The 20,963-nt window shown below is 37.5% G+C and overlaps 1 protein-coding gene across 4 annotated transcripts in view; it reads right to left on the minus strand.

Moving 5' to 3' along the window:
* Positions 1-20,963, minus strand: part of UGGT2 (UDP-glucose glycoprotein glucosyltransferase 2) — a 152,012-nt gene that overhangs the window by 38,391 nt on the left and 92,658 nt on the right. For all 4 annotated transcript variants that reach the window (XM_070799909.1, XM_070799907.1, XM_070799908.1 and 1 more), the window contains exons 24-29: positions 15,829-15,924; positions 13,833-13,935; positions 6,877-6,956; positions 4,000-4,180; positions 3,371-3,529; positions 2,953-3,038 (exon numbers count right to left, since the gene is read on the minus strand). In XM_070799909.1, the coding sequence (XP_070656010.1) occupies positions 2,953-3,038; positions 3,371-3,529; positions 4,000-4,180; positions 6,877-6,956; positions 13,833-13,935; positions 15,829-15,924 (705 nt within the window). The remainder of the gene's footprint in view (positions 1-2,952; positions 3,039-3,370; positions 3,530-3,999; positions 4,181-6,876; positions 6,957-13,832; positions 13,936-15,828; positions 15,925-20,963) is intronic.

Consider the following 20,963-nt stretch of genomic DNA (forward strand, 5'->3'; position numbering starts at 1 on the left):
AACTTATAATACTGAAAATATGTCTCTCATGTCCATCTGCATCACTTGAAGTTATTTTATATTACACATTATGCATTTCCCTGTCAGTTTTCAACACTGCATAAGTCAATCAAATATTACAACTTTGCTCAAAAAATTTTTATAGTATTTTCACTATGAACTGAAAAATGCTACTGTAAAAAACATTTACAATAAAACTGAATTTTTTCAAAGAGGGAAAACAGCAGATGTCAAATTACTAGATACTTTGCATTCAGTCAGAGTTATAACACACGCTTGAAAATTTTTCTAAAATGAAAACCTGGGGATTCTAGGGCTACGCTGACTATCATACGCCTTGACTCTCACTCCCAGTTCCTCTGATGAAGTGCCTAAACCACAGTACGAGGCACAGGCCTGCCCAGGAATATAACCACTAGGAAAAAAAAAAGTATTCCAACTTATGAAGTAGAAATAGCCAAAGTCACAGTGAGTGAGCTATCACCTCACTCCTGTCAGAATGGCTATCACAAAAAAAAAAAAAAAGAACACAAATAACAAATGTTGGCAAGGATATGGAGAAAAGGGAACCTTCTTACACTGTTGGTGGGATTGTAAACTGGTACAGTCACTATGGACAACAGTATGGAGATTTCTCAAAAAACTAAAAATAGAACTACCATATGACTCAGCAATTTCAGTCCTGGGTATATACCTGAAAGAAACAAAAACACTAACTTGAAAAGACAGATGTTGACCCTATTGTTCATAGCAATATTACTTATAATTGCCAAGATATGGAAACAACCTAAATATCCCTCAACAGATGAATGGATAAAGAAGCCATGGGGGTGGGGGTGGGCTGTCTGTGTGTGCAGCCATTTAATCATTAAAAAAGAATGAAAATTTGCATTTGCAGCAACACAAATGGACTTGGAGGGCATTATGTTAAGTGAGATAAGTCAGACAGAAAAAGACAAATACTGAACGATCTCTTATTTGTGACATCTAAAAAATACAACGAACTAGGGAATAAAACAAAAAAGCAGCAGACTGACTGATATAGAGAACAAGCAGTGGAGTGCAGAGAGGGAAGGAGGGCAGAGCACTAGAGGAATAGGGAAAAGAGTTATTATAGAATTATATGAAATTATGTGTGTGAAACTTCTGAAAATTGTAAAGCACTTGAGAATTTAAAGACTCTTTTCATTCAGTAAAAAAGAAAAGCACTAAAAAAGAATTGAGCATTCTCAACTTTGTGTACTTAAATTATTAAGCATGTCTGCTGAATGACACCATGTTCTAGGCACTATAAGGAAAAGGGGAAAAACAATGGACAAAAGGCACAATAACCCCTACCCCTATATTATCCTTGTTAAGCATACTGCATAATAATAGATGCTCAATGAATACTTGCTGAAATAAATGAAAAATTAAAGATACTAAGCCTGGAGAAGGAAATGGCAACCCACTCCAGTATTCTTGCCTGGAGAATCCCATGGACAGAGGAGCCTGGCGAACTACAGTCCATGGGGTCGCACGAGTTGGACACGACTTAGTGACTAAACCTCCTCCTACAGATATTAAGAGGTATAAAAAAGTTTACTAGGTGTTGGCAACCCTTTCATGGATTAGAACCTTGTTGTGGAGAAGGGGTTTGCATAACTCAATGAAGCTATGAGCCATGCCCAGGAGGGTCACCCGAGACAGTCCCATCTTTTCATGGCAAACAAAAGGAGAAAAAGTGGAAACAATGGCAGGTTTTGTTTTCCTGGGCTTCAAAATTACTGCAGATGGTGACTGCAGCCATGAAATTAAAAGACGCTTGCTCCTTGGAAGGAAAGCTATGACAAACCTAGACAGTGAATTAAAAAGCAGAGACACCTCTTTGCCAACAAAGATCCGTATAGTCAAAGCTACAGTTTTTCCAGCAGTCATGTACAGATGTGAGAGTTGGACCACAAAGAAAGCTGAGCACTAAAGAATTGATGCTTCTGAACTGTGGTGTTGGAGAAGACTCTTGAGAGTCCCTTGAAGAGCAAGGAGATCAAACCAGTCCATCCTAAAGGAAATCAACCCTGAATATCCAGTGTAAGGACTGACACTGGAGCTGGAACTCCAATACTTTGACCACCTGATGCAAAGAGCCGACTCATTAGAAAAAACCCTAATGTTGGGAAACAGTAAAGGCAAAAGGAGAAGGGGACAGCAGAGGGTGAGATAGTAAGCCAGCATCACTAACTCAAGGACATGAATTTGAGCAAATTCCAGGATATACTGGAGGACAGAGGAGCCTGGCATGCTGCAGTCCATGAGGCTGCAAAGAGCTGGACAAGACTTAGCGATTGAACAACAACAGGTGTTGGCAAACTATGGCTGGTGAGCAAAATCAAGTTGGTGGGTGAGTTTTGTATGGCCCCTGCACTAAAAATGGTTTTTACATTTTAAAATGGTTGTTGAAAAAAACAATATTGGCAAAAATCATATGTGCCCTCAAACAGTAAATATTTACTATTGGTTCCTTATAAAAAAAAATATGATGATATCTGCTTTGTACTAGGCTCATTGATGAGTAGGAAATTTACTGAGACACCAATTCTTATCTATAAAAATGAAAAACTGAACATAATGAAAAGATAATGGCTTTTCTAGATAAGATATACATATTATATAATCATTAAACAATAAATGTTTACAGTGTTAACATGGAAAATTCTACAGAAAATAATAAGTAAAGGAGATGGAGTAAAGAACAAGATGTATACATTAGGCATACCTTCTGTATTTTTGAAATAAAACAATAAGAATAAATGTTACAGTTTTATAATAATGTTTTTTTTTATATATATATAATAATGTTTTGTTTTATAATAATGATATTTGTGAATGTTTTAGCTGTTTTGATGATCTTTGTTATGTCACACTAAAAACTTTTTTATATATAAAAACTTTAAAGTTGTTTATATAACTCACCCAACTATTTGATAAATATCTTCGGATCTTCCTTGGCGTAATTTCAGTATCCAAGCACCTGGGTTTGCTTTTAATTGAAAATATCCCTTTTAAGATGAGAAAAATATGATCACAGTTACATGAATGAAAACAACATCCAACTGCTCAAGAAATATTATTCATGAATACTCCAACAGTATTCCATTAACTGTGGAATAATTTTCATAAATGAATTCCAAGAAAGAAGATTTTATAATAACCTATAAAAGCATATTCTGAATGTACAACTCCCTTCATTTTTGTTTTAATTACCATATTGAAGGATTTTTTTTCCCCTGGGACCTATACAACAAGAGCAGGATAAAAATTATTTCATCTTATTATTAGGAAAACTTAGAGGATTTCACCAAAATTTCTAATTGAGTATGTATGTACTTACGAGATTGGCCATCACTATTGTATCTACTACAACAGGTTTATTTTTTGTGCCCAGAGTAAACTGCAGACCCCGAGGAGGTTGGTCTGTCGTTAAGTCAAAGCAATGTCCTTCGAGTAGTAGATATTCTAGTTCATATTCTGCTGTGACAGCTTTCTCAATCTAGGAGGACACAGGTCATTGTTTTGGGGTTAGTAATTCTCATAATGTAAATTCTGTAATAAATACACGTGATTATTTTATTATTAGCCAAAGTATTTTCAGGGGCAGTCTCAAGTCTTCCTTTTAGCTGAGTGAACCTAACAGTTGAGTGAAATTCTTGAACACTAAAGCTTATGATTAATTTTCTTCCATTCCTGTAATACCAGCTCTACTCCACCATCATCATATATGCACCACAATCATAAGAGAGATGTGAGCACAGATGGGTGCTCGCTGAGTCCAGTTTACCGTTTTTGAGAACAAAAAATAAGTAGTTTCTTGAAAACAGTACTTGTTTCAACAACTTTAGCTGGGTTCTTAACCAGTTGTTGAATTATTACTACTCTAGTGATGAACTTCATATACTTCATTAACCTGTATCCATAATCCCTAAAGCATTTTGTCTTTCTTTATACAACTTTATAACTTACATCTTTTAAATGAATGTTATCAAGGTCACAGTTGCTGTGTACTATTTCAACCAACCAGCCTTCAGGAGTGATCATATTGAGGGTTAGAAGGGGTGATTCAGGGATATCCAAGAATTTTGCCACTGGTCCAGTAATATCACTAGTTAACATCAGTTCCGGTTCCAGAACAAAACGGTAAAAGCTGTTGGCAGAAACAGATAAAATATATACTGCAATCAAAACTGAGATTTCTTCTAAAATATTTTAAAATCGCAAATGGCTTAAAAACATGACCAGAAAATCTTAAAAAGACTAAAAACACACTATACTGAAGTTAATGCTTATGTGAGTGGTAGACAATCATTATTATTGTTTATACTATTATCTATTATAAGATTGTCTATATTACATACCCTTGTTAATTATTTCTTAATGAATATGAATCCCTTTAAGATACACTGACTTATGCAGGTTCCAGGAATTTATGATCTGAATTCACTCACTGATCCTTCTTCAAATGTGACCACGGTCTATTTTTAGTGATTTTATTAGCTCTTAGCTCTGTTAATAATATTAAGAGAAATGATAAGCAGAAAGCAAGTAAAATTTAAGCTAACGTTCTGGTACTTATTTAAAAAGTGCAATTAAAAACAAACAGGAGTGAGTTCAAAGCAGCTGCTTATTAACAGAACTTTCAGAAGTATCAGCAATTATTAGTGTATTTTAACCTTATGTCTTATGTCTTACACAGTGTATTTTAACCTTATGTCTTACACAGTAAGAAATAGTTACATTACTAAGAACAGTGACTTTCACTATTTTGGGACTACAATCAAGGTGTCAGCTGTGCTGTGGTTATCTCAAGACTCCATGGGGGAGGAATCCACCCCCAGGCTCCTGCAGCTCCTCACTAGTCCTTGGCTGGAGACTGCACTCAGTCCTTAGCACAAGAGAATTTCCAGCAAGCTTAGTGAAGCACACAAGAGCAGGAGAGAGAGAATGCCACAAGACAGAAGTCACAGCCTCTTATAACCCAATTGCAGAAGAGACATTCCCTCACTTTTGCCATATCCTATTCATTAGAAGCAAATCATCACATACAACCAGCACTCATGGAGAATCTAGGTAGGGTGTGAATCCCCAGAGGCAGAGTCAAAAAAGAGAGAGTAAGAGGAGACGGTGAAGAGAACACAGTCCAAACCAAGTACCGGGTACTATCAAAGGCAGCAGAAATGTCATTAAGAAGTATCCTATGGATTTTGCGAGCAGCGATTTGTGAATTAGTAAAAATAATTCAGTGGCAAAGAGGATAAAGACTAACTTCAGTGGGAGGTACAAGTGAATGAGAGATGAAGAGGGGGGCTGGCCACACTTAAGAGAACCTGACATGACCAAGAATGGAGAAGAGAAGGAAGAGGTAGGGCTCTAGAGGAGAGGAAGTTAAGGGAGCAGTTTATTTTCTTTTTAAAAATTGAATAACTCTGAGACTGAAAGAAAAGGGCTACTAGAGAGGTTAGAGACATGGAACAAGAACTATGTGATAAAAGGAAGGATCTAGAAATAAATGGCAAAACACAGGAACACCTTAACCAAGAGGAAAGATGACAACTCTTCCCATACCACACAGGAAGCCTGGAAAGGTACAGGAGACAGGAGGAACTGAGAGAATTCCTGCCCATAACCTCTGTCATCTCTGAGAAGAATGAGACAGTATTTTATAAGTTAAGGTCTATGAACTGTAAAAAAAAAAAAAAAAAAAAAAAGTTAATAAACAGAAACCTCACAATCAGGAGACTACACTGGGCAGTACTCACAGCCTCTGATTCCGATAACATAACCCAACAGGAAGAAGAAAGACTTCTCCTTCTTCCCTGGCAAGGACTCAGACATGAGAAGCCATGGGCTCATTGTTTACTACAGACTCCCCTACCCCGACTTCCTTTCCTCTCTAAGAGTTCTCCTTCCTCTGCCTTGTGTAGAGACTTGTACATGGCACTCTGTGCTTGCTGACCATGAATTGCAACTCTCCTGATCCTAAATAAACCCATATTTTCTGGAGAAATATCTAACAATCTATTTGTTTTAGGTCAACAGAATTAATGTGTCAACTAGTTTCCTTAATATATGCTACTAAGTATATAAGACTCTGTTGAACTCACAGGTTAAAACAAATTCAACAGTTTTTGTCTAATGCACTGTTATTAACCACTTGCAGCATCTATCTGGTATATTAGGTGTTATTTAACTTTAGAGAAGTCAAGTTCTTTCCCTTCTAACAAACTGTGCTAGATTATGTTTAATATTCTCACTCTTTATCATATATCCCAAAGCTTTACAGAGACTTTGTGGAGAGGATTCCTACTTGTGTGAGTAAAAACTCTGTACTCATGGAAAGACCTCTCAATTAGTGGCTAAAATGAGATTTAGAAACACATAATAAAATCTGAAATACAAAAGAAAAATAAGTATGAAAAATGAATGAATTACGAGGACAAAAATCTTGTTAAGGTAATAAATGTCACCTATACTTTCATTTTTGTCATATTTTGGATTCTACACATAGTGATATCATATGGTATTTGTCTTTCGACTTACTTCACTTAGTATAATAATCTCAAAGTACATCCATGTTGCTGCAACCCACTGTATACTTCTAAATAGGTACTTCTAAATCAAATTTTTAAAAATACCCATAGATGAAAATAATCCATGTAAATTCTGCAATTATATTGGGTGAATTTTACTGGTTAGGTTACCTTAATTTTATATCAATAAACTATCTCTGATCTATTTCAACTAAGCATTTTGTGAAGGAAAAAACAGGTGTAGTAATTAAGTTTTTTCCCCTTGTAGCATGTACAAATTTTTCAAAATGAAATTATGTTCACAGAGACCAACCTCTTTAAAGGGGCTTCTGAAAGTTTACTCCTGCAGTTCATGAACAACTTTAACTTCATGTTGATAATCTTTCCAAGGACCTATTAGAAAAAAATTCCCATATTTGAAATTAATATTAATAGCTAACACTTACTGAGTATTTACTATGCACCAGGAACTATATTCGGAGAAGGCAATGCACCCCACTCCAGTACTCTTGCCTGGAAAATCCCATGGACAGAGGAGCCTGGTAGGCTGCTGTCTACGGGGTCGCTACAAGTCGGACACGATGGAAGCGACTTAGCAGCAGCAGCAGCAGCAGGAACTATATTAATACTTGACATCTGTTAACTCATCTGATTCTCACAATGTCCTTTTGAGGTAGCTACTTTTATAGCTGAGGCACAGACAGATGTAGCAATTTGCCCATGATCACACAGTAAGTCAGGGCAGAGGTCAGATTTGAATCCACACAGTTGATATCATTGCCCAAAGGTTATACTGCCTACCTTTTGCCTAGTGTGACTTCCTTTCATGGCATTTAAATTTCTTCACTACTGAAGAACAAATAAAATAATTATTAGAATCTCAATCAGTTCAGTTCAGTCGCTCAGTCATGTCCGACTCTTTGCAACCCCATGAATTGCAGCAGGCCAGGCCTCCCTGTCCATCACCAACTCCCGGAGTCTACCCAAACCCATGTCCATCGAGTCGGTGATGCCATCCAGCCATCTCATCCTCTGTCGTCCCCTTCTCCTCCTGCCCTCAATCCCTCCCAGCATCAGGGTCCTTTCTTTTTTTTTTTTAATTACTTAATTAATTTTATTTTATTTTTTAAAAAATTTTATTTTTAAACTTTACATAATTGTATTAGTTTTGCCAAATATCAAAATGAATCCACCACAGGTATACATGTGTTCCCCATGGTATGGGGAGGGGGGAGGGAGGAGGGTTCAGGGTCTTTTCAAATGAGTCAACTCTTTGCATCAGGTGGCCAAAGTACTGGAGTTTCAGCTTCAGCATCAGTCCTTCCAATGAACACCCAGGACTCATCTCCTTTAGGATGGACTGGTTGGATCTCTTTGCAGTCCAAGGGATTCTCAAGAGTCTTCTCCAACACCACGGTTCAAAAGCATCAATTCTTCGGTGCTCAGCTTTCTTCACCGTCCAACTCTCACATCCACACATGACCACTGGAAAAACCATAGCCTTGACTAGATGGACCTTAGTTGGCAAAGTAATGTCTCTGCTTTTGAATATGCTATCTAGGTTGGTCATAACTTTCCTTCCAAGGAGTGTCTTCTAATTTCATGGCTGCAATCACCATCTGCAGTGATTTTGGAGCCCCCAAAAATAAAGACAGCCACTGTTTTCACTGTTTCCCCATCTATCTGCCATGAAGTGATGGGACTGGATGCCATGATTTTAGTTTTCTGAATGTTGAGCTTTAAGCCAACTTTTCACTCTCCTCCTTCACTTTCATCAAGAGCCTTTTTAGTTCCTCTTCAATTTCTGCCATAAGGTTGGTGTCGTCCGCATATCTGAGAGAACCTCAATGTGCAAATACAAAGTAGTGACCTCACAATTGTATGGCAAGGGTGCCCTGATCCTTATGGAATTTCATCTATGTTGTAAAAGATATAGGAAGGTGTTGGCTACATACAGATAAAATAGTCTCTTTTCATTTTCCTAGAGCATTAAAGTAGGAGAATTTTTAATTCTGATAGTCCTTACATCTATAAAGGCAACAAGTCAGTGAAGATTTGAAAATATTAGACAACACAGGACAGATGTAAAAGGAGAATAAAACAGATATATGGAATGGAAAGGATACATGTTTGAGGAGGAATTACAATATACAGACTAAGCATTTAAGAGCTCTGAATTTTAATTCCCATTCTATCATTCTTCTTATTAGCTACAATGGAGGCTGCTGAGCCATTGTTTCTCCCAAGTGTTAAATGAGACACTACCCATTTCTTCTAGTAAATTAATTTATGCTTTATAGCACAAAATTATAGCATAAAATTTCTGTATAGAATGAAATAAGTTATGTGAAGTTCTGAGCTGCTCTGAAATGAAGTATGCTACTATTACCAATGATATAAACTAGAATATAATTCCATATCTTGTATTTCTGTATAATCCATATTTCTTACTCTTAAAATCCATGTTTACATAAAAGCTTCAGAGGTAAGCAATTTTTTCTGAATAATGAGTCTCCATAGGAATAGGGAATTTATATACTAACATGCATCATACTACCTTCATTCCTTATTAGTATGATTACTGATTTCTGTTTTCCACAGAATAATATTGTGCTTTAAAGAAGTTAAAGTTTGAAGGTACAGAAATGCTGAAAGAATAAGGCAAGTAAATCAACTACAGAATTAACTTTGCCCTGGTTATACACTGAATAGGTATAATGACAAAGGGGATCCAAAACTGCTTGTACACATTAAGAAATGCATTTGTAAGAGATACCTATTACCCACTTTCCCAGTATGATTTGGTAGGGCACACCAAATTCGGAAAGAAATAGCATTTTGAAATTTTGATAGACTGTATCAGTATGATACATCAGTATGTATGATGTATACATACATCAGTATGACCCAGCTTGATCATTTACTTCTTTTCCCAGACTTGATACCTAATTATTTTTGCTTGTTTCCAAAAGTAAATGGTCATAGAATAGTTTCCACTTCGAGAATATTTTTTGATATGTCTTTTAAAAACGCACTGACTAATTTCAAACAGGAGTATCCAAAAATTTTGAACACCACTAGAAAAAATATGCCTTCCAACATGAGTAGCTTATTCAAATTTAAGTACTGAAAGCTGCATAACAAATTGAATCTTTTAAGATTATAAGTACAAGAAAAACCACAGAATGTTCTTTCAGTGTCTGCTATCTGTATTCTAATATTCCTTCTCTACTTCCCACTGACGGAAACTATAGGCTTCCCTTGGGGCTCAGCAGTAAAAGAATCTGCCTGCAATGCTGAGACCAGGGTTCGATCCCTGGGTAGGGAAGATTCCCTGGAGAAGGGAATGGCAACCCACTCCAGTATTCTTGCCTGGAAAATCCCATGGACAGAAGAGCTTGGTGGGCTATAGACCATGGGGTCACAAAGAATCAGACACAACTGAGCAACTAACACACTACTTCCCAGTGAAGGAATCTTCAGGTTTACACAGTGTCTGTCCCCGCCCCATGTGACTAGGTGCAGCCGGCTGGCTGGCTAGTCTGGTCAATGGGATGTGACTGGATGGAAGATATTTGGGGCTGGGGTTGCATCCTTGTCTGCACTGCCTGCTGCAGTGATAGAGATGATGTTGTGATCTTAGACTGCCACAGAGAGGCTACTTCATGAGGACAGCTGAACAACAGAAGGTGCCCGAGTCCCTCACACTGTTGAGCTTCCCTGGCACCTTCACATGGATTACACTTGGAAGGTGAGATGACAGAAATCACTTCAGACTTGAAGGTATTTTGCTTTTGTTCAGTTGCTCAGTCGTGTCCGACTCTTTGAGACCCCATTAATCGCAGCATGCCAGGCCTCTCTGTCCATCACCAACTCCTGGAATCCACCCAAACCCATGTCCATTGAATTGGTGATGCCATCCAACCATCTCAGCCTGTCATCCCCTTCTCCTCCTGCCCTCAATCTTTTCCAGCATCAGGGTCTTTTCAAAAGAGTCAGCTCTTCACATCAGGTGGCCAAAGTACTGGAGTTTAAGCTTCAACATCACTCCTTCCAATGAACACCCAGGACTGATCTCCTTTAGGATGGACTGGTTGGATCTCCTTGCAGTCCAAGGGACTCTCAAGAGTCTTCTCCAACATCACAGTTCAAAAGCATCAATTCTTCAGCACTCAGCTTTCTTCACCATCCAACTCTCACATCCATACACGACCACTATGGAAAAACCATAGCCTTGACGAGACGGGCCTTTGTTGACAAAGTAATGTCTCTGCTTTTTAATATGCACAGACTGGTTCCAAATAGGAAAAGGAGTACGTCAAGGCTGTATATTATCACCCTGTTTATTTAGCTTATATGCAGAGTACATCATGAGACACGCTAGACTGGAAGAAACACAAGCTGGAATCAAGATTGCTGGGAGAAATACCAATAACCTCAGATATGCAGATGACACCACCATTATGGCAGAAAGTGAAGAGGAACTAAAAACCTCTTGATGGAAGTGAAAGTGGAGAGTGAAAAAGTTGGCTTAAAGCTCAACATTCAGAAAACGAAGATCATGGCATCCAGTCCCATCACTTCATGGGAAATAGATGGGGAAACAGTGGAAACAATGTGAGACTTTTATTTTGGGGGGCTCCAAAAATCACTGCAGATGGTAACTGCAGCCATGAAATTAAAAGACGCTTACTCCTTGGAAGGAAAGTTATGACCAATCTAGATAGCAGAGACATTACTTTGCCAACAAAGGTCCCTCTAGTCAAGGCTATGGTTTTTCCAGTGGTCATGTATGGATGCGAGAGTTGGACTGTGAAGAAGGCTGAGTGCCAAAGAATTGATGCTTTTGAACTGTGGTGTTGGAGAAGACTCTTGAGAGTTCCTTGGACTGCAAGGAGATCCAACCAGTCCATTCTGAAGATCAGCCCTGGGATTTCTTTGGAGGGAATGATGCTGAAGCTGAAACTCCAGTACTTTGGCCACCTCATGCGAAGAGATGACTCATAGGAAAAGACACTGATGCTGGGAGGGATTGGGGGCAGGAGGAGAAGGGGACGACAGAGGATGAGATGGCTGGATGGCATCACTGACTCGATGGACATGAGCCTGAGTGAACTCCGAGAGTTGGTGATGGACAGGGAGGCCTGGTGTGCTGCGATTTATGGGGTTGCAAAGAGTCGGACACGACTGAGCGACTGAACTGAACTGAACTGAAGTTGGTCATAACTTTCCTTCCAAGGAGTAAGTGTCTTAATTTCATGGTGCAATCACCATCTGCAGTGATTCTGGAGCCCAGAAAAATAGAGTCAGCCACTGTTTCCACTGTTTCTCCATCTATTTGTCATGAAGTGATGGGACCAGATGCCGTTATCTTTGTTTTCTGAATGTTGAGCTTTAAGCCAACTTTTTCACTCTCCATTCACTTTCATCAAGAAGCTCTTTAGTTCTTCTTTGCTTTCTGCCATAAGAGTGGTGTCATCTGCATATCTGAGGTTATTGATATTTCTCTCAGCATCTTGATTCTAGCTTGTGCTTCTTCCAGCCCAGCGTTTCTCAAGATGTACTCTGCATATAAGTTAAATAAGCAGGGTAACAATATACAGCCTTGACGTACTCCTTTTCCTATTTGGAACCAGTCTGTTGTTCCATGTCCAGTTCTAACTGTTGCTTCCTGACCTGCATACACGTTTCTCAAGAGGCAGGTCAGGTGGTCTGGTATTCCCATCTCTTTCAGAATTTTCCACAGTTTATTGTGATCCACAGTCAAAGGCTTTGGCATAGTCAATAAAGCAGAAATAGATGTTTTTCTGGAACTCTATCGCTTTTTCCATGATCCAGCAGATGTTGGCAATTTGATGTCTGGTTCCTCTGCCTTTTCTAAAACCAGCCTGAACATCTGGAAGTTCACCATTCACGTATTGCTGAAGCCTGGCTTGGAGAACTTTAAGCATCACTTTAGTAGTGTGTGAGATGAGTGCAATTGTGCGGTAGTTTGAGTATTCTTTGGCATTGCCTTTCTTTGGGATTGGAATGAAAACTGACCTTTTCCAGTCCTGTGGCCACTGCTGAGTTTTCCAAATTTGCTGGCATATTGAGTGCTGCACTTTCACAGCATCATCTTTCAGGATTTGAAATAGCTCAACTGGAATTCCATCACCTCCACTAGCTTTGTTCATAGTGATGCTTCCCTAAGGCCCACTGACTTCACGTTCTAGGATGCCTGGCTCTAGGTGAGTGATCACACCATTGTGATTATCTGGGTTGTGAAGATCTTTTTTGTTCTTCTGTGTATTTTTGCCACCTCTTCTTAATATCTTCTGCTTCTGTTAGGTCCCTACCATTTCTGTCCTTTATAAGCCCATCTTTTCATGACATGTTCCCTTGGTATCTCTAATCTTGAAGATTAGAGATAGTCTTTCCCATTGTATTGTTTTCCTCTATTTCTTTGCACTGATCCCTGAGGAGGGCTTTCTTATCTGTGCTTGCTCTTCTTTGGAACTCTTTGGAACTTTGCTTTTGTCACAGTGGCCAAACCTCTTGAATTCAACTTTTTTGCTTTTTCTTCCACTAGCTTCCCCTGTATGGTTAATGTTACTTAGTATATTCTAAACTTTTCATAGTCATTAAGCTTAGACATCTGCTTCTCCAGAAGCCATTCTCCACACCAAGGGAAAGAAAGATGACCATGGGAAGACACTTGTATCAGTTAGCTCAGGCTGCCATAATAAATCACCACAGACCAGGTGGCTTGAACTACAGAAATTTATTTCATGTCAGAGTGTTGGCAGACTCAGTTCCTGAAGAGGGCTCTCTTCCTGGCTTTTAGGTGGCTGCCATGTTGCAGTGTACTCACATGACCTCTTCTCTGTATATGAGGAGAGAATGATCTCTTCTCCTCTTCTTATAAGGCTATTCATCCTACTGGATTACAGCCCAACCTATAACACTTCATTTAACCTTACTTACTTACCCAAGTCCCTATTTCCAAATACAGTCACATTGGAGATGAGGGTTTTGGGGTGATGGAGACAACAATTATGTCCTTATTAACATCTAATCTGGTCCTGCCATAATACCCCAGGCACAGCTCTATCATTTCATTTTCTACATTGATATACGACAATCTATTTAGAATGCTGCATGAAATAAAGAATCAAGACCAAACATTTGATTATACTTGAAAACAAACCTGAAAAGATTATGAATTTCAAAATAAAAGTAGATAATAAATATATGTATACTGTTTAATAAAATGTAAAATTATCTTACTATTAATAACTGTGCCATCTTCTGTGCTTCTCTTGTCAATGGATCAACAATAGCAATGACATCAAAGGACATATCATTCTCTACAGAATTTATCTTTATAATGCTAGAAAAATAAGGTGAAAGATGATCAGTTAAGTCTACTCAATTACTGAATTAATCTTAATCTTAGCTATGTACATGGAGAAGGCAATGGCACCCCATTCCAGTACTCTTGCCTGGAGAATCCCATGGATGGAGGAGCCTGGTGGGCTGCCGTGTGTGGGGTCGCAGAGAGTCGGACACAATTGAAGTGACTTAGCAGCAGCAGTAGCAGCAGCTATGTACATTCTTATAAATTTCTTTCTCACTGGATTAAAAAATCCTGGCTATTTCTTCATAGAAGAAAATGCAAATTTAAAAGTTTAATGTCTGCATTCAATAAACCAGAAAATCCAAATTAGAGAAAATGAAAGAAATTATGAATCAGATCAGATCAGATCAGTCACTCAGTCGTGTCTGACTCTTTGCGACCCCATGAATCGAAACTCTTCAGAGAACAATACTATTTTAGTGGAAAAAAATGATAATTTAAAGCTCCTCAAATTCTCATGGATCATACAATGTAAAAAATAAAACAAAGATGCTTTTTTGTTAATTGTATTTCCTCAGATTTGAGAATGATAAATTACTCAGTACTTTTATTAAATTTAATAGTTTTTAAAACCCAACATATTATTAACAGGAAAGCTCAGGGGAAAAACACCCTAATGTATTATATTATCTTGACCTCAGTCACCCTCTCCACACTTCCTTCCCTCTGTCCTTTCCATTCAGTCTTTCACTGAAACAAGTTCTAAGATTGAAGATGAACTATATGTTAAAGCAAAAAGTTGGGAAAATTATTTAAAGTACAGAAAAGGCCAGTATGAGATAATAAATCCTACATTTAATTCAATGAAAAGTTTAAAGTATATATTTAATTCAAAGTACAGAATAGTCCAATTGAGTTACTGTTTTAACATTGTAACAACATAGGAAGTCAGGTATTTTTTTTTTTTGAGAGGTATAAAATTGGAAAATAAGGAAGGAAGTGCCAGCCATTTTAAGTTTATGATAAACTAATTTGTCTCAATTTAGTTTTATAAGAGCACTGATTGGAAAAAGATAATAAAATTTATAGTCACATAATGTCTAACTGATTATTTTTTCCTATTCTCAGTGGTCCTTAAATTTAAAAAAAAATTCCAGCTGTGTACCCAGATAATTGTATGAATTTTATTTCAAATATCTTAGAGGAGAAGTATTATATAGTGAAATTATAAACTAGTTTATTATTTTAAAACAGTATTTCTCTGATGGCTGTTTTTAGAAATCTAATTTTTTAAGGAATAGTAAATTTTTAACAAAGAAATGTTCCACGAATAGTTACTCAACTGCACATTTTACCCAAAACGAACCTTTTGTTTTCTTTTAACTACACCACATCTCATAATTGTCAATATATGGATACACACTGAAAATCTCACTCCTCCATCCCAAAGGGTAAAGTATTCTCTAAATTTACTTGACTAGATAGGTCCTCCCTCAGAAGATATTTGTCAACATCTCAGAGTAATGTTCCATAGAACACATTTTGGGATATTCTTTTGTACATGTCTACATTTAATTAAGCAGAATTCTTTGGTAACTGAGTCTTTTATACAATGACAACATAAAGCTATTATTATTTATAATGACTATACTGCAAAATTTCAAATGAACTTGAGTGTGGAAGAAAGATCAAAGTAAGACAAATCATATTAGGTTTACTTACTTGAAACTTCATATTTTATATATATAAAATAATTTATTTACCAGAATACAATTGACTAGAATTTTTTTCCTAATCTTATCAAAAACATTTATTGTCTAACAACTTTTAATTCTACTTTAACTTTGGCTATATCATGAACACAAATGTAACCATAACTAAGTACAGGATGCAGTAACAGAAAACACAGCACTAATATATTCTTACCTGCGACTCTCCTTAAGAAATGTGATGTCATACCGAGAGGCACGTTTAGGCAAAGAGGAAACAAGAGCATCAATTTTCATAACAAGGTCACTCAAGCTAGAGAAACAAGATAAACAATGAATGAATTTTGGGGGAAGAAAGGTCCATATTTCATCTATCATATAACACCTTAAGAAAAGGGAATTTACTGCAAAGTATCTCTAGTAGATAAACTGTATGTAAAAGACTTTTCTTCCAAACTTGTAGATTCTATCAAAAGTACAATGACTGCTGCTTCTAAGGTCAACTTATTTTTTATCTTTGATATGATTGATAGCTAAAGCACATAAGTGATATTCCTAATAGTGTCTATAATGATATAGAGAATCATTCAATTAGTCAAAATTTGCTGAGTTGCTGGTTATGTATCCAAGCACTTAGACCCACATAGGGAAGAAAGAAGAGCATGCAGGAAAAACAAAAAGTAAATGGTAAGATATCTACTTTCATAGAATTTTTAATATAGCTAAGCAGCCCAGATTTCTATGGTTTCAAATTCATTCAAAAATTAAAAATGTACAAAATAAATACCTAGATTAAATATAATCAAATTCATAAATCTATGACAGAGAAAATGTGTACATTTAATGATATGCTGATATATCATTAAAATATGAAAATGTGTATGTTTAATGATAACAGAAAATGTTAGCTGAAATTTAAGTAAAAAAAAAAAAGAAAAATAGAAAAAATAGGCATCTCCATTTTATAAACAAAGAAATTCAGAGTCAGAGTGGTTGAGAACCTTGTCAGTATTTCTCTACTGCATCATTTTTTGCTGGATATATAGTTCCTGTACACTTTATATTATTTCTATTTGTAAACCATATCTTTCACAGAGCATTGCATTTAGTTGCCACTTAATAAACATAAAATAAAAGAATTAATCAAAATCATAATCGACTCCTAAACTTCCTTAAAGGTTTAGAAACTTAAGGTTAAATTAGCCACACAATCTCTAATATGTAAAATTGTAGGCACAATGGAGGAAATATTTATGGACAACATGTTCCCCATGTTTTTTAAACTGGGCTGTTATGTACTTAGAGGAGAGGGAGACAAAAAAAAGAAAATCTTTGAGGCCTCCAACAAACTTTTCCTAGATTTTCTGAATTTTCAGCTATCCAGGTCAATTTTTGTCTTTTTGAAAAGTGCTTTGAACTAAAGAGAGGAAAAGTGAACGTGTTAATCCCTTAGTCGTGTCTGACTCTTAGCAACGCTATGGACTGTATGGGATTTCCCAGGTAAGACTACTGGAATGGGTTGCCATTCCCTTTTCCAGGGAATCTTCCTGATGGAGAGACTGAACCTGCGTCTCCTGAATTGGCAGGCAGGATTCTTACCACTGAGTTACTAGGAAAGCCAGATCATAGGTACTAGGGATAAAGTTAAAAACACATGTGTAAGACTTCATGGGGGAAAAAGTGGAAGCTTCACTGAAGAATCTAAAAGGAACACTGTGCTATGCTTAGTTGCTCAGTTGTGTTCGACTCTTTGCAATCACATGAACTGTAGGCCGCCAGGTTCCTCTGTTCACTGAGATTCTCCAGGCAAGAACACTGGAGTGGGTTGCTAAGCCCTTCTCCAGGGGATCTTCCCAACCAGGGATCAAACCCAAGTCTCCTGCACTGCAGGTGGATTCTTTAGCAGCTGAGCCACCAGGGAAGCCCAAAAGGAACTCTAAAGACCCCGAATAAGTGCGTCTGTCTACCTACTTATCTACCTACATATATATGTATGTATGTATGTGTAGTTTCATATAAATAATATATGTATATATTTAATGGGTAAGATAATACAATATCACATAAAGATGGCAATTCTTTTTAAACAATAAATTCAAATAAATTCCCATAAAAATAGCAGGAAGGTTTTCTGTAGAACTTGTTATTCTGGTCCTAATAATATTTATATGAAAATGTAGCCAAAAAAAAAGGTCAAGAAAACTTTGAAGAAGTAGCAGGAGTAATTTTCATTATCTGATATTGAAATTTATTATAAAGCTGTGGTAGTTAAAATGTGGGACTGCATAAGGCAAGACATCAGTGGAACAGTATAAAGATCTAAGAAGAATTAAAGACATACATCAGAAAAAAAGCAAAACTGTAAAACTTTTAGAAGAAAATAAAAGAGAATACCTTTACGAATTCAGACCAAGGGAAATATTTATACACCCTATACACACACACACATGAGTACACACCCTTCACTTGACATACAGATCACAGATTACAAAGGAAAAACCCAGAGAATATTTTGACATTAAAAAAAAACTTCTCTGTAAAAAGTTACAATTCAACAGCCAAGCCACAAACTGCAATAGTGTATTTTATTACTGATAAAAGATATATATACCACGTTTATAAATCGCTGAAAGAAAATCCAACAAATAATTAAGCAAAAAGCATGAACATATCTTTTAAAGAAGAGCAAACTAAAACAATCATATGAGAAGATATTCAACTTTACTAGAAGACAGGAAGTAGAATTAAAACAAGATGCACTTCCTTGTCTTCTAGAAAGGAACTGTTTCACACCAGTCAGAATGGCTGCGATCCAAAAGTCTACAAATAATAAATGCTGGAGAGGGTGTGGAGAAAAGGGAACCCTCTTACACTGTTGGTGGGAATGCAAACTAGTACAGCCACTATGGAGAACAGTGTGGAGATTCCTTAAAAAACTGGAAATAGAGCTGCCTTATGATCCAGCAATCCCACTGCTGGGCATACACACTGAGGAAACCAGAAGGGAAAGAGACACATGTACCCCAATGTTCATCACAGCACTGTTTATAATAGCCAGGACATGGAAGCAACCTAGATGTCCATCAGCAGATGAATGGATAAGAAAGCTGTGGTACTTATACACAATGGAGTATTACTCAGCCATTAAAAAGAAAACATTTGAATCAGTTCTAATGAGGTGGATGAAACTGGAGCCTATTATACAGAGTGAAGTAAGAAGGAAAAACACCAATACAGTATACTAACGCATATATATGGAATTTAGAAAGATGGTAACAATAACCCTGTGTACGAAACAGCAAAAGAGACACTGATGCATAGAACAGTCTTATGGACTCTGTGGGAGAGGGAGAGGGTGGGAAGATTTGGGAGAATGGCATTGAAACATGTAAAATATCATGTATGAAACGAGATGCCAGTCCAGGTTCGATGCACGATACTGGATGCTTGGGGCTAGAGCACTGGGACGACCCAGAGGGATAGTATGGGGAGGGAGGAGGGTTCAGGATGGGGAACACATGTATACCTATGGCTGATTCACATTGATATATGGCAGAAACTAATACAATATTTGAAGCAATTATCACTCAATTAAAAATAAATTTAAAAAATCAAGATGTAATTTCATATCCATAAGATAGGAAATGAACAGGTTGGGTAACACCAAGTATTGGTGAGGACTTCAGGAAACAACAACTAATGCATTTCTGGTAGGAGTCTTAACTGTTCCAACTCCTTTAGCAATATCTGATAAAGCTGAAGGTATGTCTATCCTAAACCCAGTACCAACACTCCTTTAATCTAGAGAAACTCATACATTACACAAGGAGACATGTAAACTAAGTTCATGATAGCATTTGCATAATAGTATTTTTGGGGGCTCCAAAATCACTGCAGATGGTGATTGCAGCCATGAAATTAAAAGACACTTACTCCTTGGAAGGAAAGTTATGACCAACCTAGATAGCATATTCAAAAGCAGAGATATTACTTTGCCAACAAAGGTCCATCTAGTCAAGGCTATGGTTTTTCCAGTGGTCATGTATGGATGTGAGAGTTGGACTGTGAATAAAGCTGAGCGCTGAAGAATTGATGCTTTTGAACTGTGGTGTTGGAGAAGACTCTTCAGAGTCCCTTGGACTCCACAGAGATCCAACCAGTCCATCCTAAAGGATATCAGTCCTGGGTGTTCATTGGAAGGACTGATGCTAAAGCTGAAACTCCAGTACTTTGGCCACCTGATGCGAAGAGTTGACTCCTTACAAGCAATAAATGCTGGAGAGGGTGTGGAGAAAAGGGAACCCTCTTACACTGTTGGTGGGAATGCAAACTAGTACAGCCACTATGGAGAACAGTGTGGAGATTCCTCAAAAAACTGGAAATAGAACTGCCTTATGATCCAGCAATCCCACTGCTGGGCATACACACTGAGGAAACCAGAAGGGAAAGAGACACGTGTACCCCAATGTTCATTGCAGCACTGTTCATAATAGCCAGGACATGGAAGCAACCTAGATGTCCATCAGCAGATGAATGGATAAGAAAGCTATGGTACATATACACAATGGAGTATTACTCAGCCATTAAAAATAATTCATTTGAATCAGTTCTAATGAGATGGATGAAACTGGAGCCTATTATAGAGTGAAGTAAGCCAGAAAGACAAACACCAATACAGTATACTAACACATATATACGGAATTTAGAAAGATGGTAACAATAACCCTGTATACGAGACAGCAAAAGAGACACTGATGTATAGAACAGTCTTATGGACTCTGTGGGAGAGGGAGAGAGTGGGAAGATTTGGGAGAATGGCATTGAAACATGTATACTATCATGTATGAAACGAGTCGCCAGTCCAGGTTTGATGCACGATACTGGATGTTTGGGGCTGGTGCACTGGGATGACCCAGAGGGATGGTATGGGGAGGGAGGAAGGAGGAGGGTTCAGGATGGGGAACACATGTATACCTGTGGCGGATTCATTTCGATATTTGGCAAAACCAATACAATATTTTAAAGTTTAAAAAATAAAAAAAAAAGAGAGAGAAAAAAAGAAAAGACCCTGATGCTGGGAGGGATTAGGGGCAGGAGGAGAAGGGGACGACAGAGGATGAGATGGCTGGATGGCATCACTGACTCGATGGACATGAGTTTGAGTAAACTCCGGGAGTTGGTGATGGACAGGGAGGCCTGGCGTGCTGAGATTCATGGGGTTGCAAGGAGTCGGACACGACTAGACGACTGAACTGAAGTGAACTGAACGGGACTGGATGCCATTATCTTAGTTTTTTAATATTTAGTTTTAAGCCAGCTCTTTCACTCTCCTTCACTCTCACCAAGAGGCTC

The sequence above is a fragment of the Bos indicus genome, chromosome 12 (assembly GCF_029378745.1).
Source record: "Bos indicus isolate NIAB-ARS_2022 breed Sahiwal x Tharparkar chromosome 12, NIAB-ARS_B.indTharparkar_mat_pri_1.0, whole genome shotgun sequence".
Lineage (NCBI taxonomy): Eukaryota > Metazoa > Chordata > Mammalia > Artiodactyla > Bovidae > Bos > Bos indicus.